Source organism: Lissotriton vulgaris, chromosome 5, assembly GCF_964263255.1.
Source record: "Lissotriton vulgaris chromosome 5, aLisVul1.2, whole genome shotgun sequence".
NCBI classification, from domain to species: Eukaryota; Metazoa; Chordata; class Amphibia; order Caudata; family Salamandridae; genus Lissotriton; species Lissotriton vulgaris.
The window spans coordinates 4,384,362-4,408,909 of record NC_141693.1 but is presented as its reverse complement, the minus strand read 5'-3'; the positions used below and the strand labels follow the sequence as shown (position 1 = coordinate 4,408,909).

Here is a 24,548-nt window from a genome sequence, read left to right as displayed (position 1 = left end):
ACCGACCGCGAACCAGAGGTACCAGCCATGTTTGTTGTGCGTCCGGCAGAGAGAGTCCCCATCAAGGTAGAGCATGAAGAAAGAGACGTTACCCAGTTCTGTTAGTGGGGTGATGCCATGAAAGGTGGACCTCTTGAACCTCAATGCCTGCATGTATCGAATCAAACTATGAAAATCCAACATAGATCGGAGGGTACTTTCTTTTTTTGGGGATAAGGAAATAAACTGAATACTCATGTTGGCCCTGATTATGCTAAGAATAACAAGTCGGTTCTGTCGGGTGAAAACAATCACTTTGATCTATGTACAAATGTAAAGAAATCACAAACAAGGCAATAGAACCTTAAGGATAGGAACATACCAGTTGAAAATGTATTTGTTTGCTTTTTTAGTCATTTACCAAATAAATTAGATATGGCTGTCATAAACACAATTGAAATAGAGGGATACAATTGTGAATATAGTGAGAAATGAGTGACAAAGTGACAAGTGAAATCAATGGTTCACTATATACATGACACACAGAGGTGAAGTTTGATTCAAGATTTTTGTCCTGTCCTTAGTTTTTCACATGAATACAAGACCCAATAATGATTTGAAAAAAAAAAATAAGAAGACCATATGGACAAGCGTAGTAATAACCTCGACGTTTCGACCCTAGACAAAGCACAGATTGTAACGCGTCAAGGACAGGTCTTCCTCAGGACAGTAAAGAGACGGAGCAGACAGCCACAAGAGCAGAAACTCCAAAAAGTGGAGTGCGATCACAATGGGAAATTCACTGGAATTCAAGAAGCAAAACCAAGTAGTCATTCATGGGGTAACTTAGATCCAATGGTAAATGAAGGCTTTGGTCAAACAAACACCTGGTCTTAATCTGTAGGAAAAGAAGAGCTCCACCAGCCGGTTGGAGTCTTAATGCGTGGCTCAAAACACTTGACTTCCACAAGCCGATGGAGTTGCGTCAGGTCAGGTAAAGTGTATTAAGTGCCGCTAACGGTCGATGACTTGAAATTCAGTGCGTCGTCTGAGCTATAACTGGAATTGTCTTCTAGCAATAATAAATTAATTCCTACTTTGAAATCATTATTGGGTCTTGTATTCATGTGAAAAACTAAAGACAGGACACAAATCTTTACATTTGTTGCAAAATATATTTTGTGATATCTTTTTATATATAGAGTACATAAATAAAAGTGATTGTTTTCACCCAACTTGTTATTCTCATCCTGAATACCCAGGTTCTGAGGGACACAGGGTCACCCCATTAATTTTAATGGCCCTGATAATGCAGCAGAACATCTCAGACAGCAGTGATTGCAACAGAAGGTTGTGACCCTGCATGATTACAGTTTGATTTGGTCTGTGATTTTATGACTTTCTGGAAGTTCCACAAAGTATCCCTCGTAAAGCACCTACAGAGCTCTTGGGACAGAGATGCCGCCTTCACGATGGGCAGGAAAGTTCTCAGACGTTCTCCCACTGGAGGAAGAAAATGTGCTCTCAGTGGAAGGCAAGGGCTGAGCCACCGGGGCTTTGGGTCCTACCCTGAACTCTGCCTCGACAGGACTGGCCTTGCCCATGTCACGACTGCGGCCAGGATGCACTCTACTGCTGATGATACGGCGTCCAATGAGGATGGGGCTGGTGCCTGAAATACAGTTTACACCGTCTCGATCCTGCACATGAAAGACTCTCTATGTTCTATTGCCTTTGCTGTCTCAGTGCCTCGTCTATGTGGGAGAAGAAACATGGTCTCCATCAAACAGCAAGTTTATGATACGTCTGTGGATGCCGCAGGAACTGTGATGTATCTCAGAGCTCATGGTGGGCTCTCTAGTCTGTCATTTGCTTGACTTAAAGCACGCATATTTAATTAGTGAACGGCGGGAGGGAACGAGTACGATACATCTCCTGCTCATAACCCAGAGTTCTAGTACCACGTGCTGTGGTGAGATTCTGTCTGACAGGAGGGAACGAGTACAATACATTTCCTGCTCGTGACCAAGAGGTCTAGTACTGCGTGCTGTGGTGAGAGTGTCTGATAGGATGGAAGGAGTATGATACATCTCCTGTTCGTGACCCAGAGGTCCAGCACCGCGTGCTGTGGTGAGAGAGTCAGATAGGATGGAACGAATACGATACATCTCCTGCTCGTGACCCAGAGGTCCAGCACCGCGTGCTTTGGTGAGAGTGTCTGATAGGATGGAATGAGTACGATACATCTCCTGCTCGTGACCCAGAGGTCTGGTACCACGTGCTGTGGTGAGAGTGTCTGATAGGATGGAACGAATACGATACATCTCCTGCTCGTGACCCAGAGGTCCAGCACCGCATGCTTTGGTGAGAGTGTCTGATAGGATGGAACGAGTACGATACATCTCCTGCTCGTGACCCAGAGGTCCAGCACCGCATGCTTTGGTGAGAGTGTCTGATAGGATGGAATGAGTACGATACATCTCCTGCTCGTGACCTTGAGGTCTAGTACCGCGTGCTGTGGTGAGAGTGTCCGATAGGAGGGAACGAGTACGATACATCTCCTGCTCGTGACCTTGAGGTCTAGTACCGCATGCTTTGGTGAGAGTGTCTGATAGGATGGAACGAGTACGATACATCTCCTGCTCGTGACCCAGAGGTCCAGCACCGCGTGCTGTGGTGAGATTCTGTCTGATGGGATGGAACGAGTACGATACATCTCCTGCTCGTGACCCAGAGGTCCAGTATCACATGCTTTGGTGAGATTCTGTCTGATGGGATGGAACGAGTGAGTTGCATCTCCTGATAGTGACCCAGAGGCCGCATGCTATGGTGAGATTCTGTTTGATAGGATGGAACGAGTACGATACATCTCCTGCTCGTGACCCAGGGGTCTAGCACCGCTTGCTGTGGTGAAATTCTGTTTGATTAGAGGAAACGAGTACAATACATCCCCTGCTCGTGACAGAGACAGTCTGTCCGGAGTTTCTCACAAGTTGTCTCCAATCTTTTGATGTGTGTTGTGACTCCGCGTATTAGAGATGGGCCCCTTCTTCTGGGTATTGTGGCGTGTGAACAGATACCATCAGATGACCAGCAGTAGTAAAGGGTTCTTCTGGTCTTTTAGGGCTTGGGTTCTTTGTAATTATATATTTATGAACTGAGCCAAAAAAAGGGATTTCTTTTTTGCAACGACCGTTTGTGTTTATAACAATGTTGTATGGGGTCAAAAAGTCTTGCATTCTATTTTGATGCCGATGCCAGAAGCTGACAAACATGGACTTTTCAGCAGAGAAGGTACTTGGTTCTGCATGAAGGCGGACCGCCCTTCTTTGGAGTCGGCTTGGCTGACCGCCCTTCTTTGGAGTCGGCTTGGCTGACATACTTTGCCCCTTTGGCATGATCTTTGATGTGTTTCAACACTGAACTGTTTTTGTCTCTAGCCTACGTAAACATAACATTTTCTTTGTCAACGTGGGTTGACTTAGTTAAACATTATTGTTTGGGGGGGGGAGTTCAAAATATGATTTTGCAGTTTGAGGCACTGCAGGTTAGGTGGTGTCCTGGAAAGTTAAGAAAACGTATGCAACGGCTCCTGATCAGTGAATAACTTGTGGCTCCAGATCTGCGTCCTCACTGGACTTTGAGAATTCTCACCGGGTTTAGTTATGACCATTCAATGTCTGAACCTTCAGCGCTGAAACTACAGATAGGGGTCAGCTGCACTTGTCCAAATTCAGCCTCCCTGCGCCATCACATGGCAGCCCAGGGTTTTTATTTGTGCGTTTTAAATGGAATTATATTGAAAACACTGCAGCCCTTGCACCGAGTTTAATCTATACTCCGTGGAAGACACAAATGTCACCCTCTTAAAGCGTAGACATCACTGGTGACAATTCAGGCAGAACACAAATGGCGTCTGCTCATAATCAAAATCCCAAAAACATAAAAAAATTACTCTTTAACCAGAGTCATTATTTACTCCCTGTGTCACTAAATGCCCAAGATCTGTGTAGGGTTGCAGATGGCCAAACAATGTTCTGAATTTCCAGATTTCCTGTGGACTGCCCCAGGCTGTACTTTCGGTCTTTGAAAACATGAATTTTAAAGTTTTTTGGAAAGTGGTTACATTTTGTGTCCCAACTTGAATAAACTCTATGAAAGTGGTAGCCCCGCAACATTACCATGAATCCTGTGGACTCCACCTATGGTCGAGGCCAAGCATAACGTTTATTTAGATGCTGTTCTAAGCCGAACCACCAGACGGTGAAATAATGCACGGCATGTGGATCTAGAACAGATTCATGATACCACACCACCATTAACTTCAAACCCCAGCGCCTCAATCTGGTGAATGAAGCGAACTACAGACCCTGGGAGGATGAACAACCTCCCCCCAATGCCCATCACCGTGAGACATTACCAATTATCTTCAGTAGGAAAATAAGAGCCCCCAAAACCCCAATATTCACTCTGCACCAAGTTGTCCCCTTCCCTCTCCCACATACACACATGCATGATAGCAGAACGGCACACATGCACACACACACACACACACACCCTTAGCATCCTCCTCACTTTACCTGCCACACTTAGCCGCAGACTCCTCTTAGCGCCAGTCTTGAGTGCCGGGTGGCTGACATAGCAGGTGTACTGGGCCCCGTGCTCCTTGGGGTCCCCCCACACACGCACATAGCTGCTGAGGGTGAAGGTGCCGTCGGGGCTGGCGCGGTGGTTGGATTGCCAGGACCCTGTCAGGTACTCCACCTCGCCCGCCGAACCATTCCGCCGTAGCCACTCCACCGTCACATCCAACGGGTAGTAGGACGCAGCCTCGCACTCCAGGACCTGGTCGCGGCCCGGCACCACGTAGAGGGGGTCTGGGTGGAGGGTCACCCGGGGTGGCTCTAGGGGACAGAAGGATAGGGTGGTAATGAGCAACCACATAAAAGATGCAGTCTCTTTTCAGTTTCATGGAAAGGGGTCCAGGTACCTTTGCAGAAGGATTGCCCACTATGTCCCTTTCAGAACTCTGAGGTCCTCCTCGTTGAATCTGGCTACGGTCCCTAGAGTTTCTCGCGTCCAGGCTGGGGGATCCCCGCTTGGATTCCTCGGTGCTCAGGCCTGGAATGCGCTTCCCGCTTCATTGCGAGCGGCGACAGATTTACCAACTTTCAGGAAGCTTCTCAAAACTCTGCTTTTTAATCAATAATGTGAGTTGCTCTCAGCTCTCTGTTTTCCCCTCTTCCCTTTTCTTTTCTGCATTTGTAGTTGGTGTGGGGGTCTATTCCAGGGGGCTTTTGATGCGCCGGGAGTGGGACACTCTTCTGAGTAGCTGTGCCCTATATAAATGCCTTTATTCAATTTAATTCTCTACCTGGTCTAAAGAGTTCACCTCACCTGTCCCCCTAGATTTGTTCCCACTTGTACCACGCGTTGATCTCGGCTTCTATCTCCATACAATGGGATGTGTCTTATTCTTCAACCTGCAATCTTCAGATCTAAAATGGCGCACATTTCCACCACTAAGAACTATCCTTGATTCAGAGATCTGCTGTCACAGGAGGGTCACAAGCGCCAATACTTGGAAGATGGGGTTACGCGCATGGCCTCTGTGGAATCTGCAGATTTCTGGGTGACGGGCTTTGCACAGGCTGGCCTCCACCGAGCTAAGACTCACGCAGGGCCTACTCATGGCTTATTGTTTGCATAGCCTCTCATGCAGTCTCTTACCAGCGATCCGCAGCTCCACAGCCTGCTGCACGTGGAGGTACGGGGTGTACACGATGCAGAGGTAGGTGCCCTCATGCTGGACGCTCACATCGCGCAGCAGAAGCGAGGCGTTCCCATGGCTGTGCATTTCCTGGAAAAAGATCTCAGCCCCTTCCTGTTCGACAAGGATGCGGTCCGTCACTCCGTCGTAGGCGTACACCACGTGTCCAGAACCCTGGAACTGGTACCGCCACTCAACCGAGAAGCGGTCGTCCTTCAGCGCAGAGAAGCCGCAGTCCAGCACTACCTTGGAGCCCAGCCGGGCCTCAAGCTTAGGGGTCTTTGTGAAGACATTCAGAGCCACTAGGGATAGGAGCAAAGAGAGACACCCATTAAAATACAGAAACACCTCCTGTCTGTGCAGTCCAGGAGAGACACTACAAACGCCCCTCTGTTCACTGCCACATGCCTCTTCTATTCATATGTAATAGCTATCTATTGGTGATTTCTTAAGCAATTCAATACAGCTCATTGATAAATGACTCAAAATAATAGCTATAATAAGGTGGGTTGGGAAGATACACAAGAGGAGAAAGATTCGAGAAGACATTTAACCTCTGTCTACGTGTATTTTAATTTTAATGGCCTAAAAAATCCCTATCACTGTTCTCAAAATTAATCACTTAAAGAATAAGAAAGAAAAGAGTGTCTGTCTGCGTCTCTCTCTTTAGAAATAAATCTATAGATGTCCCTGAAAAACCCAAATGGTAAGGAATGTTATAGTTATGTGAAAATGTCAGTTAAAACATACCGGCCTGGTGCCCAACAGGGATACCCACATCTTTCATTTTTATTTTGGGCAGCGGGGGGAGCTCCAAGTCCCAAACCGACTCCCTGCAAGCGACCCAAAGGGCTGTGTAGGAGCCGGCAATGTGGTTTCGGGTTTTTAGGTCGAGCCTAGAGTCAGGGCGCATGCGCTGCTCTGGGAGACTTGTTGTAGTTAAGTAGGTAATAGAAGCCCTGCTCACTCTCCACCCATATTTCCCATTGGTTTGTGTAAGTTGTCCTTCCTAAATGCTGGCTTCTGATTCGTAAATAGGCTTGTTTGTCCCTCCTTGGTATCGCCTCCTCTTCATCCGTCACCTCCCATGGCGACTGGCCCTTTTACTACGGTTGTTACACGGTACCTGTTATTTAGTCTTTGAGCACTATTTTCTTAATCGTGTTTCTATTTCTGCAGGCATGATGTGCCTTGATTACATTCCGTCCATGGTGCCTTCTTTATAACCCTGCCCTTCCACCCGCCCTCCGTGCCTTCTGTACCACCACCCACCCTGCCCTCCATGCCTTTTTTACCCCGAAGTGGTCTGTGCCTTCTTAAACCCCCAGCCCTCCCGCACTTTGTCCGTACCTTCTTTAATACCCGTACCAGCCCTCCCTCCCATTGTCCGTGCCTTTTTAAATACCCCGCTCTCCCTCCCGCTGTCCGTGATACCTACCATTTGCAATGTGATAGGTCTTGCATTTATGCAAGTTTAACCCCTTCCCTGCAGGGGTAATTCCCCCACGGTGCGGGTGGGGGCATGGGGGTGAGCACGGCGCCGCGGTGCTCGTGACGAGCCCAGCTCTTCATGAGTCACGATGGAGCTGTGTTCAAGAGGAGCTGGTCTCGTCATGACCCCGCCCACATGATTAATTCACTCACACAGGCGGGGAATCAATTACGTGTGGGAGTAGAGGCATCGTTATGACGAGACCAGCTCGTCACGAGCACAGCTCCATTGTGACTCTTGACGAGCTGGCCTCGTCATGAGCACCGAAGAGGTTAAGCTTTTGGCATTGTAAATGACAATGCCTTTTATTTATGTTTTTTCACAACAATTTTATTGATAAAGAGGAGCATATGAATTATAGTGGCATCCCACAATCAGGACGATACCACCAGGCATTGTAGTTACAATTGCAAATAAATCTGAGTGTCAAAGCGATGAACCAGCAGAATCAATGGTACACGAAAACATCAACCCCATCTTCATCATTTCAAGAATCTACCCACCCAACTCCCCGAACCCTCCCTCAACCCTCCCTAACCCCGTGCATGTGTGTGGGAACCATATGAATGGAAACTCTTGGCGCATCAAGTGTGTGTGTGGGAGTGGGCTTCATAGGAGCATACAGGGCTATAGGTCCTCCTCTGGTTCCTCCGGGGGATCTAGTGTCAAACCTCTGTAGTCCGCCCACCTCTTCCATATCTTGAAATGTTTACGAGGGCATCCTCGTGCCTCGAAGATTGGCCTCTCCAGACCCATACAAAAATCTAAGCCTGCCTTCCATGCAGTCAGGGGGGGGGGGCCTCACCTCCTTCCATGCTCGGGCCATGTCTCTTTTGGCTACCATCAGCCCCAGGAGGAGCAGGTGACGCTTATAGATATTACCACCAACCCCTTCCAGGATGTGTAGTAGGCCCAGGCGGTGGGTACGGGGAAGGGTCCAGCCCAACACCTCCGACAGACAGCCCCATACACCCCTCCAAAAGCCAACAAGTTTTGAGCACGACCACACTGTATGGAGCAATGTACCCACCTCCGCCCCACATCTCAGACACTCCGGGGATTCAATCAGGCCCGCTCTCCACAGACGCTCCCGAGTATAATAAGCCCTGTGTAAAATCTTGAACTGAATGAGGCGAAACCGTATTGCTATAGCCGCCCCCCTTGGGGATTCCAATGCCTCCCGCCAATCATCCTCATCTAGCGGTCCAATATCGGCCTCCCAGTTCGCCTTCAGCCGAAGAAGAGTGGAAGAGCAGTGTGTGACCACGGTCTGGTAAATGCGCGATACTTTTTTGTCTCCAAGGTCACCCATGAACACCTTCGCCTCGATCGGGCTGAACTCCGGGAGCGAGTCAAGATTAGTTATGCTGGGCGTCAATGCATGTCGAAGTTGTAAATAGCGATAAAATTGAGATTGGTGCATATCAAATTCAGCACTAAGAGCCTGAAAGGACTTGAGAGTCGTCCCGGACATCACATGGCCGAGCTGCGAAATGCCTATTGAGTCCCAGCCATCGAAGCCTGATAACTTAGAAAGTTCTGGTAGTAAACCGTTGCGCCATAGCGGCGTTTCCGCGGTCAGTCTACCCCACCAGCCCATGCGACGCAGGGCTTGCCGCCACACCGTAAATACAAGTTTAGTGACTCTCGGCAGCGGCCGACGCAGCCGGGGTGAGTATAGGATAGTGTGGAGCGAGTTATCCCCCATTAAAGCACGTTCCAGGGCGTAGGCCGGATCTCCACCGTCACCATACCACCATTCATTTAGAACGAGGAGATGAGCGGCTTGGTAGTACGACCGTATATCCGAGGTGGCTAGACCCCCACAGTACGTGGACAGAAAGCAGGTGCGCAGCGCCACCCTGGCAGCACCGCCAGCCCAAAGGAAGCGGCCCAGCACTGAGTCAACCTGTCGAAACCATTGGGGTGGGATAGGATACGGATGATTCTGTAGTTGGTAGAGTAGGCGCGGCAGTGCAACCATCTTAAAGATAGCCGACCTGCCAAAAATTGAGAGGGGCATTCTAGTCCAAGTTTTGATATCCGTCTGGACCCGTTCCCAGACGGGCAGCAGATTACGTTCCCATGCCGTGCCCACCGAGTTCGAAAGGAACACCCCGAGGTATTTCAGCCCAACCGTGGCCACTTGCAGGTCCGAAGCCCAGGGATCCGTCACAGCGTCCCCATGAAGTACCCATAGGGTGGATTTACGTACGTTGAGGTAGAGACCCGACACCTCCCCAAATAGTTGCATGACCTCCAGGACACGTGGGCCGGAGTGCTGTAAATCGGTGAGGAAAAAGAGGACATCGTCCGCGTATAGTGCAATTTTATCCGATAGTGTGGTATTCCATTCAAAGCCCTGTATCAACGCATCACTGCGAACTCTGGCAGCCAGGGGTTCCATTGCTAAGGCAAAAAGATAGGGGGAAAGAGGGCACCCCTGCCTAGTCCCCCGGCCAATGCGGAACGTCTCTGACACCGCCCCGGCTACTCGCACTGATGCCGTGATGTCTGTATAAAGTAGTTTGACATAGGACCGAAAAACCGGGCCCAGGTTGAGCCACGACAGCAGTGTAAATAGGTACGACCAGCTGACCGAATCAAAGGCCTTGTTGATATCGGCCAATAGCATTGCCGCCTGGTCCCCCAAGGCTCCAACAGCGTCTAGTGCCGCCTGTGCCCGTCTAATATTGTGTCTTGTTGCCCTGTGGGGCATGAAGCCTGCCTGGTCCGAATGGACTAGATCCGTAATATACGGAGCCAGGCGGTTCGCTAGGGCCTTGGCCAATATTTTGGCCTCTATGTTGATTAGGGAAATAGGCCTGTACGAGTCGTGGCTGCCCGGGGGTCTACCAGGCTTCTGAAATACGACTATTTCGGCATGGCGCCAGTCGGGGGGCAACGCGCCCCGCGTCCTCGCCACCTCAAGAACTCGGCGATAGTGTGGCCCTAGCTGTACGTGGAATTTCTTAAAAAATTCACACGGGTAGCCATTAGGGCCAGGAGCCTTACCCGCATTGAGCTGCCCCAGAGCGTCTCCCAGCTCTTCCGCTGTGAGGGGTGCATCCAAGATCACCTTGGTCTCGTCAGATACCCGTACGGGCGGTAAGTCCGCGAAAAACCGGTCCAAGTCGCCCTCAGGCACTCGGTCACATGAGGCGTATTGGGCTTCGAAGTATGAGGCAAAGCTCGCTGCCAACTCGTTAGGGTCAGTCAGGACCTCCCCATTACCGTCTATAATGCCCGGCAGCACGAGGGGTTGAAAGTTGTGTTGGCACAAGCGATGGAGCATGGAGCACGACTTGTCCCCCCACTGATACACTCTACTTCTTGTGGCCAGCCACGCCTGTCTGGCTTCATCCATCAAGAGGGACGCGTATGTTTGCTGTGCTTGTAAGAGCAGCCTGAGCCCAATCTCATCTCCACCCTCGCGGCGGTCCTGTTCCAGGGTCGCCACTCGCTCAGCCGCCACCGCAGTTTGTTCCCGGCGCCGCCTACGGGCCTCCGAGCACCACGCGATATCTACCCCACGCACGGTAGGTTTCATCGCCTCCCATACCACCTCCACGTCCGCCCCTTCTGTCAGGTTCTCCCGCCAGTAGTGATCTATGGTTTCTCGCAAATGTTTAGTATAGGCTGGCTGTAGCAGATGCCACGAGGACATCCTCCACCTGAATGGTTGCCGTTTCCGCAGGAGGTCTACGTTAACTGAAACTGGGGAATGGTCGGATAGGCCTCTCGGCATGATGTCCGCGCTCTTCACCCTACTTAGGCATTCACGAGGTAAAAACACATAGTCTATGCGCGAGAATGATCCATGCACCGCCGATAAATAGGTATATTCACGGGTCGCCGGGTGCATATGACGCCAAGCATCCACCCAGCCCAGCCCCTCACTCATTGCATGCAGTCTAGTGGGTGGAGAGGAAGGGGAAGGAGTTTCAGCCGTCTCCAGGCGCCTCCGGCGATCCATACATACATCCATTACGTCATTCCAATCTCCCCCAATTACAGCCACCGACTCGGATATATCGTCCCACACAGAGAACAACCTCTCAGCCAGGGCCCATTGCAGGGGGGGGGGGGGGGGCATACACACTCCCAAACACTATAGGTTCCGTGCCCACCTTGCCTTTCACAAACACGTAGCGACCTTGTGGATCTATCCATTGTTTCTCATGGACATATGCTATTCTACGGTGTATCAATATGGCCACCCCCCTGGATCCCCGGGTAAACCCTGCATGGAAAACTTGTTGGTAACCAAACCTCTGCAGGCCCAGTGCCTTTGTGCCCATCATATGAGTTTCTTGGAGCAATAACACATCTGCCGCTGCTCTCTTGCCCCATCGCAAAACTGCCCCACGCTTGATTTTGTCTAGTAACCCCCTGACATTCCACGTAACCACTCGCATAGAGTCCTCTGGAGTCCGATGAGTCGAATCAGCCATAGTCCTTCGGAGTCCACCACAGAAGCCCCCCACTCCAGCACCACCCACCACGCGCCACACGAATCAGCATTACGACACACACATGCACTGTACTATCTACCCCAAAGAACATCACCAACCCCCTGACCCCACAGTCCCCAACAGTCCCAGACCCCAACTCAGCAGCCACAACCCTGACCGCCCGTCTCCCACCACCCCCCACCCTATACCTCAATGAACTATGAAGTATCTGTCGCGGTATGAGTAGTCCCGAGACCGAAACAGCGGGCTCAGGCCCACTCATACCAATGGATCCCAACATCCCAAAGAGGAACAGTGAACTCGCACACTCCCCTCAGCGTCCCTCTCACAACGGGAGAGTGGCAGCCACCATTATGCAGTCCCCGAACCCCCCCCCCCACAGCCTTATCTACCCTCAGTAGACATTAGCAGTACTGTTACAAGGCCGCGATACAGCCAGCAATCCAGCGGACCTCAGGCGACAGGTGCGTCCATCTGGGATTCGCAGCATTAGTAGCAGAATAGGGAGCCAAGGCCCCGAAGACTTCAATGATCAGTGCTAGATTGTTCGGATTCTTCTGTTCTAGCAGTGTGTTGCGTGTCATCGGCCGAGGCCGCTCGCTTGCGTGACTTGGAGCGTTTGGTTCGTCCATGTCGAGATGATCGGTCTCGCTGTGGCCGAGGCGAGCCCTCAGGGGAGCCCGGATTGAGCCCTGGTTGCGGATTCGGTCTGACCTGTACCGTTTCATCGGTCCATCTGAACAGGTCTTCCGGCGTATCAAAGAATAGTGTCCGTGAGTGGAAGATCACTCTCAAGCGCACCGGATACAGCAGGGAATACTGTAGCTTAAGGCCCCTCAACTTCGCCTTGGCTGCCATGAAGGAGTGGCGCTGTTGTTGGACGAGTTTGGTGTAGTCAGGGAAGATCAAGATCTTCTGATTTTCACATAAGAGGGTTTCTTTATTTCTAGCTTCTCTCAAGATGGCGTCCCTGTCGTGGTAGTTCAGCAGTCGTGCGATCACCGCCCTAGGTCGCTCACCCTCGGGTGGTTTCTGTGTCAGGGCACGGTGCGCCCTTTCAATAATGAAGCATGTAGACAGCGTCCCCGGGGGCATCCATGATTCTAGCCACTGTGTAAGGAACAGTTCCATGCCACCCTTCCCACAGCTCTCTGGAAATCCAAGGAAGCGGAGGTTGTTGCGGCGCGCTCGCCCTTCTGCATCTTCCACACGGAGCGCCGTAATCCGCTGCGCAGTTTCCATCGCCGCCATCCTCTTTTTAAGGTTATTCACGTCGTCCTCCACCACTGACACCCTGGATTCTGCCTCCGTGATCCGCGCCACTGCGTTCCTCAGGTCCTGGCGCAGTAATGTCACATCCGCGCCGACGGCCCCTATCTTGGCGTCCAGCATGTCTCGTGACTGGGTTATGGCCGCCATAAGGGCCGCGTTATCCGGCCCCTCTCCAGGCGGGCCACCCCCCGACGGCCCGGGGCCCCCACTAGGCCCGGTGAATTTATCGATGGTGACTTGCTTAGTGGAGCTGTTACCCCCCCTGGTCATGATGGCAGAGGTATTAGGGCCACTTGACTGCTGCTGGCCCTTGGGGAATCTTAGATAGGGCACTCCGGGTCGGCTTATTGGTGGATATAGCGCCGTGTGGACCTCAGTCACTGCCCCCACACCAGCCGTCAATGAGCGTGGCTCGCCGTGGTATTGCTCGTCCAGTCTAATCGTGGACCCACTGCGCCACGCGCCACAGCGATGTTGTCCCTTCTGGTCCGTGGGCCCGGGGGGGGGGGGGAAAGGTGGGGGCCCCCACTACTCACAGTTGCCACCGGAATGCTGCGTATTCACCTCGGCCGCCGATGAGGCTCTCCAGGGCGTCCGTCTCCCCTCTATGCTGCCGGCCTCTGACTCCAGGCCGCGAAAATCGAGGTCCCGGCTGCGCCCGGGCCACCAGGCCGCCTCTGCCGCTCCGGTCTGTTTGCCGCGTCCACACTGCCCTCAGGCTCAGCTAGGCCTCGGAAGGATGATTTGCCAGCAGTCCCACCGCCCCAGGGCAGGCGGGGCGCCGTCGCCGTCTCCCGGCCGCAACCCGCTCCTCGGTTGCTCCAAAATCGAGGCCCCGGCTGCTCTGCAGTCCACCAGGCCGCACCTCGCACCCTGCCGCCCAGCTCCGCTCGGAAGCGCAGGATCGCCACCGAGCACACCGGACAGTCACTGGCACCTCCGGTAATCTTTGCCCCGTTTTGGCTGTGGGACAGGGGCTCGGGGACCAGGATAAATCGTCGGATCAATGGCGGGCCGGCGGGAGCTCTATCAGGCTGCAACCGCCATCGCCGCTTGCGTAGCCACGCCCCCCCTTTTATTTATGTTTTTAAAACATAAATAAAACACATTGTCATTTACAATGCCAATAGCTTAAACTTGCGTAAATGCGAGACCTATGGCATTGCAAATGTTTTTTTTAACCAACGTTGATGTGCGCAGATGAGAGCTGGCTATCAGAAAGCAGGTTTTAAACAGATTGACAGTCTAAGGGGCGGTACTTCTCATTAAGCCCTCCGATTGGTTAAAAAACATAATCTGCCCAGAAAAGATAGTCTAGACACCCTAACGAAGCTGCCGTGTACCGGAAGTGACATCACCTGTAGTGCACCACAAAAGAACCCTCTGTTGCTCTGGAAGGCCTGATCCAGCCTCATATGGGCAGTTGTTGCTGTCCTCGCTTTGATTTCCTAATTGCCAGAGTCTGCTTAGCCACATTTAAAGAGTACGGTGTATGGGCAGACTGACTGGGGCGCACCAAAGATACTGTGCAGCACAGGTCGACAGCGCTCTGTGAGCAGGTCAGTGTCCATTGAGTTGAGAGGGTCGCCGGCAGGGGCCACAGCTATCCATCAGGAAATGAGAGTGGCTTAGGGCATTGTAGTGGGTCGCTCTACCATGGCATGCGAGCTACCATTTGGTGCTGGGACTGTGATGGTGTTATGTTTAGTATTCAGAAAAGGGGGTGGTGATGAACAGAGTGTCTGAATTAAGCAGACCACTCTTACCCAGTCCAAAGATCAGGGCTTGATCCATCACCGTTTTTCAGCTCACTGCACCATCCCAGCTCAGAACTTGGCTATATGCAAATTAGTCTGACCCTGGCCCAGTGCATCATGGGAACAGGGCAGACCAAACTACCAAGCCAATTCTTATACTGGGAAGGAAACAAGCTACCGGGGACCGGTTTCTGGCATTTCAGCCGTCTTCGGCCCGGCTTGCTTGAATCCTGATGGCCATGGGCGCAGCCACATGATGAGCTTCTTTGTTAGCTTCACTGCAAGAAACAGCCACCTAGCATCTTCTTTGTCCACATCTCTTTACAAAACAGCCATCTCATAACTTCATTAATGTGCATCACGGCAAGAAGCAGCCGTCTTGTGCCTTCCTTCAGCAGAAGCGTTGCGTGTAACAGCCATCTTGTGGTTTCTTTTGTCAGCATCTCTGCAAGAAGCAGCATTGCATCGTTTGTCAGCATCACTAGGAGAAGCAGCATTGCATCGTTTGTCAGCATCACTAGGAGAAGCAGCATTGCATCGTTTGTCAGCATCACTAGGAGAAGCAGCATTGCATCGTTTGTCAGCATCACTAGGAGAAGCAGCATTGCATCGTTTGTCAGCATCACTAGGAGAAGCATCATTGCATCATTTGTCAGCATCACTAGGAGAAGCAGCATTGCATCGTTTGTCAGCATCTCTGCAAGAAGCAGCATTGCATTGTTTGTCAGCATCACTAGGAGAAGCAGCCATTTTGTGGCTTCCTTTGTCAGCATCTCTGCAAGAAGCAGCATTGCATCGTTTGTCAGCATCACTAGGAGAAGCATCATTGCATCGTTTGTCAGCATCACTAGGAGAAGCAGCATTGCATCGTTTGTCAGCATCACTAGGAGAAGCAGCATTGCATCGTTTGTCAGCATCTCTGCAAGAAGCAGCATTCATCGTTTGTCAGCATCACTAGGAGAAGCAGCATTGCATCGTTTGTCAGCATCACTAGGAGAAGCAGCATTGCATCGTTTGTCAGCATCACTAGGAGAAGCAGCATTGCATTGTTTGTCAGCATCTCTGCAAGAAGCAGCATTGCATCGTTTGTCAGCATCACTAGGAGAAGCAGCCGTTTTGCAGCTTCCTTTGTCAGCACCGCTGCAGGCAGTAGCTCCCTTGCACCTTTCTGCGAGAAGCAGCTTCTTATGACTGGCTTTGCCTGCATCTCCATGCTGAGCTGTCCTCCTACAAGGTCCTTTGCCTGCAATGCTGGAATGGTCTGTTGTCTTGCAGCAACCTTTGCTTTAGTAGCCACTAGACGCAAAGTGAAGGTGAGACGAAGTAAAGGTAATTTCAATGCTAAGGATAGGGGGGTAAAGAGAAGACAAGCCTAAGTAAAAGTGAAGAAGTACATGGGGATGTGAAGGTTGTGGACATACAGACATAACGCCACTCCTGCTTGTGGTCTGGCTTTTACTCCAGAGCTTGTTGGTTGAAGGAAGCCCCCGACATTGCCCGCGGTGACCCAGAATGATCACTGTCCGGGGGCTCCCATAGCTCATGAGTCTCCTGAGGTGGCTAGAGTTGAGCAGACGAGGATTACAAAGGGGGGTGATGTGACACTTGGATCCAAAATACAGTATAACATATTATTAACAAACAGTACAAATCAATCTCCTGCCAGAGGTATCACTTCTAGCACCTTCCACTGTTGACTTACTACGGACACTGCTCACAGAGTATGAGCTGAAGCCGTTTCTCTATAACACAGTGTTAAATACCAAAGAGGGCGAGGCAGGCTCGGCCACTACCCGGCCTCAGCTGTACCTCTGCGGAATAGGTCGCCAGGGCTAGCGCGACAGCGATGGATGGCAAAATCAATCAGTACTCCTGGCCTGGTCCTAAATGGGCTGCAACCGCAGGCTTCAAACTCAATCCTACTTTTTGGGCAACTGTCCTTGTTTTATTCGTTCAAGTCGCAGCGGATGGCCTACAAGAAGCACGGGAGGTATATAATGGTATATTCCTACATAAATAACTGTGACGTCTCTAGCGCTAGCAATCACCGCATATTTGCATTCTTATATGCAGAGTGTGTAGCAAGGTGTGATTCCATGGGAAACCAGCCAGGTTTCTAGCAGGGTCCTCACACCACAGATGTTGTGCTCTGTGTGTGAGTTCTGCGCTGTTTGCTAAAGGTCGTTGGCAGAATTGTTGTTTCGTGAACTTCAGTGCAGCCGGGTGGACCGGCGGGGTCTACATTGGTCCTGCATTGCTGAATTTACTCAAAGTTTTCCATCCCAAGAGTTGGGTTCAAGCTCTGCTAGTACCATGGGGACGTCACGCCTAGATCTGAAACCTTGTTTGGACTTAAACAAGGCTTTGCGCTCTCTCAGGCCCCATTGCGTGTGTATGCCTCGGATGCGGATTAGGGCTCGCAGGCTGCTTATGGATGTCCTCTTTCGCGAGGCAGATCCCAATATATGGATTAAGACATGGTCATGTTTTCATCTAAACTCCTAGCGCCCTCAGCGATCACTGAACAGATCATCCACTCACAATCTTGAAAATAAATTGATGGTGAGTGTCACAAAACTGAAGGTACCGGACTGTGGTCACTTAGGGGCACCTAACATAAAGCAATCTTAATCTACATAGGATATGAACTCGACTAATCTTGATCAATATGGAAACACGTCTGTAATATACACTCCCATACACCTAGCTGCTAAGTACATCTTAAAGATATTTGTTTACGCGCAGCGGGTCTCTGCTTTCTAAGAAGATGGATCTCTACTTTTAAAGGCAGCAAATGTGTGCCCCCACTTCCACCCCAGACCTGAAGGAAGGCTGAGTTTACTAAAATGTGAATTACTTTGACAATCACTGGAGTTGATTAAGTCCACCTACCATGTCTGCTGGAGCTCGAATTTGGTGGGGCCTCTTGTTTCTATATGGATTATTGTAAAATGATTAGATCCAAGCAATGTTTCAGTAGCGCCTAAAGAACAGTTTACGCACTAATTCCAATGTGCAGCAACAAACAGAAATGTAGAGCAAGATCTGTTTGCTCTACATTGTAGCTGTAGGGTAATCTTAGGGGAGTGTTACAAATCCTCTGTGACTCAGAGATACTAGGATGCTGCCTCCAGCCCATGTTAGAAATGGTTATGGCTGTATTAGGGAACAAGAACTGAGGACTCTGGATACAAAAGCCACTGGAAAGTTCCCCTTACAGGAAAGGTATGTGCAGGAGACAACTCTTCATTTATATGCACTTGCTTTTAAAGTTATATAGTGCTTGATGCCTTGGTATAGGTGTCTAACCGCTGGAAAAAGGTACAGTTTTGCGGTGTTAATGTTAAGAAATTATTAACTACGATGAATGAGCCGGATCACCTGCATGTTTTTATAACGCTTGTGGCCGAATGTTGTAAATTATTACTATTTTGTATTCCTGATTTTGAATTACATGAATCTTATGGGCAGTTTTCAATGGTACAAAAGTATGAAAACACTAAACTCCAATAAAGCATTAATAAAATTAAATTTAAAAAGCACAAATGTATCCAAGAATCTCGAAAGAAGCAGGAAGTTCACAATACCCTCCACAGATGTTACCGCGGTAGGTTACACCTTCATAACATACACCCTCCTCAGATGTTACCTTCATTAGGTTACACCTTCATTGTCTACAGTGGGATGCTGAGACCGCAGATCACGCACTCATATGCAGTTCAAATTTGTAAAAGAAATACAAGTTTCCATAAAGGATATGAAGTACGGGTCAGATTTATTACTCAGATGAACAGCAGGTGAAGATGTATGCTGTCCACCAGGCCTTGGGGCACTGAGGGACATAGGGTACCTGCAGCCTGCAGCCTCCTGGGTGCACCTGGTCATGGTTCGGATTCTTCTGGTGACGTGTGGCTGCTTCCTCTCTGGCCTCAAGTCATCAGGGGTTCTTCAGGCTCGGCGGGGGGCTGTCGATAGCACGAAGGACCTGGTCTGGCCTCATGGCTGGTGGTCGCTATCCCTTACCACACTAGGGGCTAGATGTAGGTAATCTCATTTTACCGATTCATAAATACCGAATTTTACCGATTCGGTATTTATGAATCGGTAAATGAGATGTAGTTAAAAATTTGGTATTTTTTACCGAATCGGTAAGATTCGGTATTTACCGATTCGGTAAATACCGAATCAGTATTTGCTATTAAATCCTATGGGCCTTGGGGCCAGATGTAGGTAGCCCTTTACCGATCGGAATCGGCCGAAAATACCGATTTTCGGCCGTTTCCGATCGGTAAAGGGCTAGGGAGATGTAGGTGCACATATTCGGTAATTTTACCGAATCGTTATTATTACCGAATCGGTAATAAGTACCGATTCGGTAATAATTACCGAATCGGTAATATTTACCGATTCGGTAAAATTACCGAAAATGCTATGTGGGTAGCCAATTTCCCATTGGCACATGGCATACAGAATCGGTATTTTACCATGGAATACAAATCCATGGTAAAATACCGATTCCTGTGTACATGCACATCTGTGCATGTACACATGTGCCATGTGACAGACAGACGTGCCCTTAGGGCATGTCTGTGTGCCACATTGCACACATGCCCGTTTTGGGGGTGCTAGAGGGTGTCAAAGTGACACCCCCTGCACCCTTGTGAATTCATTAATTACCGATTCGTTAAATACCGAATCGGTAATGCCTAATCATTCCTATGGGCTTCAAAGCCCATAGGAATGAATGGGCATTACCGATTCGGTATTTACCGAATCGGTAATTAATGAATTGTTAAGGATTCGGTAACGAATCCAGATGTTGGGACCTACATCCCATTTACCGATTTTGAAATACCGAATCGGTAAAATTCGGTATTTCAAAATCGGCAAATGGGATTTACCTACATCGGGCCCAAGAAGCCCAGAGGATTCAATAGCAAATACCGATTCGGTATTTACCGAATCGGTAATACCGAATTGCTAAGGGGGACAGGGTGTCACTTTGACACCCTGTTGCACCCCTGTAACTGGCTTTTGTGCCATGTGGCACACATACATGCCCTTAGGGCATGTCTGTGTGCCACATGGCACAGGTGTACATGCACAAATGTGCATGTACACGAGAATTCGTAATTTACCATACAATTGTATTGCATGGTAAATACCGAATTCTAAAGGTCCTGTAGCACTGTTAGAAGTGCTACCTACATCACAAAATACATTTTCGGTATCTTTACCGAATGGTAAATTTACCGAATCGGTAAAATGTACAGAATCGGTAAATTTACTGATTCTGTCATTTTACCGATTCGGTAAAATTACCGATTCGGTAAAATTAGCGAAAATGTACGTTTTTTTTGCCCCTACATCTCCATAGCCCTTTACCGGTCGGAAACGGCCGAAAATCTGTATTTTCGGCCGTTTCAGACCGGTAAAGGGCTACCTACATCTGACCCTAGGTGTTGTCACCAGAATAGGCCCTGAATGGCGCCAGCGCAGCACAACAGTTAGAGCTCTGTGTTTGTGCCGCAACATTCCACACCCGGCACACGGAGGCCACTGGACACAAGGACTGCTAGGTACAGGCAGCAGACGGATTATAATAATAACGATAATATATTTCCATAACTCACTTATGCAGTTTCTAAGTGCTGTAAATAACAGATGTCACTATTACAGGATTTATTGTATTGTATTGTAATTGCATTTGTATAGCGCTTACTACCCCCTACGAGGTGTCGAAGCGCATTTTCGGCAAGCAGCACGCTACTCCGGGACCCATAGAGGATTAGTGTTGAATTAGTATAGTGAAACATGCAAGTACATATAAGTGGTGGATAGGTTAGTCACTTATTTGGATTTGGAAGGATAGCAGAAGGATAGAGGAGGAAATATGGATTCATGGTACACCGAAGAATGAATGGATGAATCTGCCCTACAGAGATTTGAATTTATGACCTCAAAACACCACATTTGTCATTGGCTAACTGAGATAAACTGACAGCCTAACTTGTAGCCCTAAGGAGAGTGACTATTCTGCATTGCAGGGCAGGATTCAGCTCAACCAGCACAGCTCTCCACTGGGGCACGGCTGGTCCCTCAAACCTGCTCAGGTCTGAGGTCCCAGGAGGGTGGTACTCTGCTCCTTGAGTGAGGCCGGGGACCTCCTTTTACTGGGTACGGTCTTCAAGCCCCCTGGTAATCACTTCAAGCCAAACAGCCACCATCACGGCCAAGAGATGAACTTTTCCCAGATAAGCCGACGAAGAGGCAGCGCTCAATGTCCGCATTAAGGTCCAACATTCGCAGCGCTTCTCCATGGTTCACGCAGGTGTTAGGGAGGTTGTTTTCTAAGGTCGGTGGAATCACCAAGGAGCTTTGTATAATGTAAGACGACCATAATCCCAAAAAAGAGTGTCGGAGAGTAGGGTGGCGGAGAGCAGGGTGGCGGAGAGCAGGGTGGCAGAGAGCAGGGTGGCAGAGAGCAGGGTGGCAGAGAGCAGGGTGGCAGAGAGCAGGGTGGAGGAGAGCAGGGTGGCGGAGAGCAGGGTGGCAGAGAGCAGGGTGGCAGAGAGCAGGGTGGCAGAGAGCAGGGTGGCAGAGAGCAGGGTGGAGGAGAGCAGGGTGGAGGAGAGCAGGGTGTCGGAGAGCAGGGTGGCAGAGAGTAGGGTGGCAGAGAGTAGGGTGGCAGAGAGTAGGGTGGCGGAGAGCAGGGTGGTGGAGAGCAGGGTGCCAGAGAGTAGGGTAGCGGAGAGTAGGGTGGCAGAGAATAGAGAAGCGGAGAGTAGGGTGGCAGAGAGTAGGGTGGCGGAGAGTAGGGTGGCGGAGAGTAGGGTGGCGGAGAGTAGGGTGGCGGAGAGTAGGGTGGCGGAGAGTAGGGTGGCGGACAGTAGGATGGCAGAGAGCAGGATGGCCGAGAGCAGGGTGGAGGAGAGCAGGGTGGAGGAGAGCAGGGTGTCGGAGAGCAGGGTGGCAGAGAGTAGGGTGGCAGAGAGCAGGGTGGAGGAGAGCAGGGTGGCAGAGAGCAGGGTGGAGGAGAGCAGGGTGTCGGAGAGCAGGGTGTCGGAGAGCAGGGTGGCAGAGAGTAGGGTGGCGGAGAGTAGGGTGGCGGAGAGCAGGGTGGCGGAGAGCAGGGTGGTGGAGAGCAGGGTGCCAGAGAGTAGGGTAGCGGAGAGTAGGGTGGCAGAGAGTAGAGAAGCGGAGAGTAGGGTGGCAGAGAGTAGAGAAGCGGAGAGTAGGGTGGCAGAGAGTAGGGTGGCGGAGAGTAGGGTGGAGGAGAGTAGGGTGGAGGAGAGCAGGGTGGCAGAGAGTAGGGTGGCAGAGAGTAGGGTGGCAGAGAGTAGGGTGGCGGAGAGTAGGGTGGCAGAGAGTAGGGTGGCGGAGAGTAGGGTGGCGGAGAGTAGGGTGGCGGAGAGTAGGGTGGCGGAGAGTAGGGAAGCGGAGAGCAGGGTGCCGGAGAGTAGGGTGGCGGAGAGTAGGGTGGCGGAGAGTAGGGTGGCGGAGAGTAGGGTGGCAGAGAGTAGGGTGGCAGAGAGTAGGGTGGCAGAGAGTAGGGTGGAGTGGCAAAACATGGAATGGCGAAGAGTAGAGCACTTCAGAGTGGCATAGAAGGGCACAGAATGGAGTGGTGTAGATTGGATTGGTATAGAGCAGAGTGGAGTGGTGTATAGCGGCATTGCATCGAATGGTGTAGAGTGCTGTGGAGTAAAGTGTAGTGGCGTACAGTGGAATTGCTTAGAGTAGACTGGGATAGAACAGAGTAGCATAGAGTGGGGAACAGAGCGGGGTGGTGAGGCGTAGAGTGGCATGGAGTGGAGTGCAGTGGGTGGCATACAGTGGAGTAGCATAGAGTGAAGTACAGTGGGTAGTGTGGCATGGAGTGGCAGAGTGGAGTGTCATCATGTAGAGTGCAGTGGCAAGAGTGCCGTTGTGTGGGATAGAGAGGCTAAGAGAGGAGTGGCATAAGGTGGAGTGGTGCAGAGTGGAAATAAGTGGAGTGCAGTGGCGTAGAGTGGAGTGGCGCCCACCGGTCTGCCGAGGGAACCTTCACGGAGGCGATGTAGTAGGAGTCTTTGGCATCAAGGAACTATCTGAATTGCAGCCTCGTCTACTGCAGTGAACTCGCACTCCGCGGCCTTTGCACTTTCTTAAGCGCTAGAAGAACCCACAAGTAACTGTGCTTAATGCTTCCGCAAAGTGTTTTGTGTCGAACATTACTGCAAGCTACGTCCTGAAACACCGATGATACGCCCAGTGCTTGCTGGATGTTTCTAGACAGAAGGAACAAAACTGAAAAGGAGCCTTTTTGATGCTCTAGGAACACAAAACAGTGAACATGTATATCAGATGCCCTTTTACAATCTCTTCCAGCACCAGTCGCTGAATCGGGCCCCGCAGTACAGTCGCCTGCCTTGATCCACACTGAAGAGGCGCTATACGGCGCTAAGGTATGGGCTTCGGGCGATTGAGCCACTTGAGGCCTCTTGAGGATTCTCATTCTTGACACACAAAGAAGGGTCATTAAACAAAATGCATTTCCCAACCAACCACTAGATGGCAGAAGTATGCAAAGCATGTGAACCTATAGGAATGCTGCAAAAGTGAAAATGTCAATTACTTCTGGCTCTCCCCCCCCCCAATCCTGTCAAGGAGTGTTGTGGGGACGCTTACCCATGGTGCTCTTGGCCTGCTCCTGCTGGCCCTCAGGTCCCGGCACCCCCCTGTGGACGCTGGAGATGCTGAAGGTCTTCTGGGGGTCCTGCAGAATGCTGGTGTACCAATCCCCACCCAGGTCTGGGGGGCTCTGCTGCTCTGGGGTCAGAGACAGGGCCCAATCCAGGAAGGCTGCCTGGGGTTTAAAGGGGGACACCTCACAGAATGAGGCGAGCCTCTGCTCGGACGCCCGCTGCTGGCGAAACCTGCGGTTCAGGAGCCTTCTGGTGGGGTCTGCAAAGAGAGAGAAGGGAAAAGGTCACAGAGAGAGAGATACCAGCATCACCCAACCCAAGCCAGCACCCTGAGCAGAGCTTCACCACAGCCAAACTAATACCTTGCCGCTGCCAATCCTCGGCTTACACCAACATCAGGTGATAGCCCACGCCAAAGTCGCGTCCAAGCCAACCCTTACCGCAAAAAGCCACCAGGCCCAAACCAACATCCTGACCTAAAACCCCCAACAGAACAAAGGCCAGAACCAAGTAAACTCTTGACCTAAAAGTCAAGGCCAAAAATATTAAGCCCAGGATCAAGCAAATGGTACACACAAGTCAACACAAAGCCCAGCTCCCCTTCAACAAAACCAATGGCCCAAGCCACCACCAGGCCACAGCCAACCCCAGGACCTAAGGTCCACCTCAAAACCAGGCCAGGCTCAAAAGAACACCATTTTACAGTCAAGACCACAGCTAAGTAACACCAATCCAACCCAGACAATACCGGAGAAAAACCTTCACCACAAAAAAACCAAGACCAGGCAGAAAGCAACGTTGGAACAAAGCCAAGACCAGGCTAACACCAGGCCCAGAGTTACACTCCAACAAACCCAAACCAAGCCCAAGCCAACACCAGAAGCAAAGCTCTCTCCTGACATATGGCCTTAAATGGAGCCAAATAAGCTGTAGCGTAATCAGACCAACACCAAAGAAAAACAATGCCCACAAGTAACCCCCCTTCCCCTAACGCCTCAACACTACTATTCTGATGTAACCACTTGAATAAATCCTACACTTCCCCCAACAATCTTTCAAACTCTCCACCCATACCAACCTCCTGTCAACACAAGCACTCTGGCCACACCTCTGCTC

The 24,548-nt window shown here is 50.6% G+C and overlaps 1 protein-coding gene across 1 annotated transcript in view; it reads right to left on the bottom strand.

The window, feature by feature from the left end:
* The window catches only part of TAPBP (TAP binding protein), a 110,149-nt gene that overhangs the window by 58,757 nt on the left and 26,844 nt on the right, over positions 1–24,548 (bottom strand). The window contains exons 3-5 of the mRNA XM_086920617.1: positions 23,416–23,691; positions 5,710–6,051; positions 4,560–4,883 (exon numbers count right to left, since the gene is read on the bottom strand). Of these exons, the coding sequence (XP_086776743.1) occupies positions 4,560–4,883; positions 5,710–6,051; positions 23,416–23,691 (942 nt within the window). The remainder of the gene's footprint in view (positions 1–4,559; positions 4,884–5,709; positions 6,052–23,415; positions 23,692–24,548) is intronic.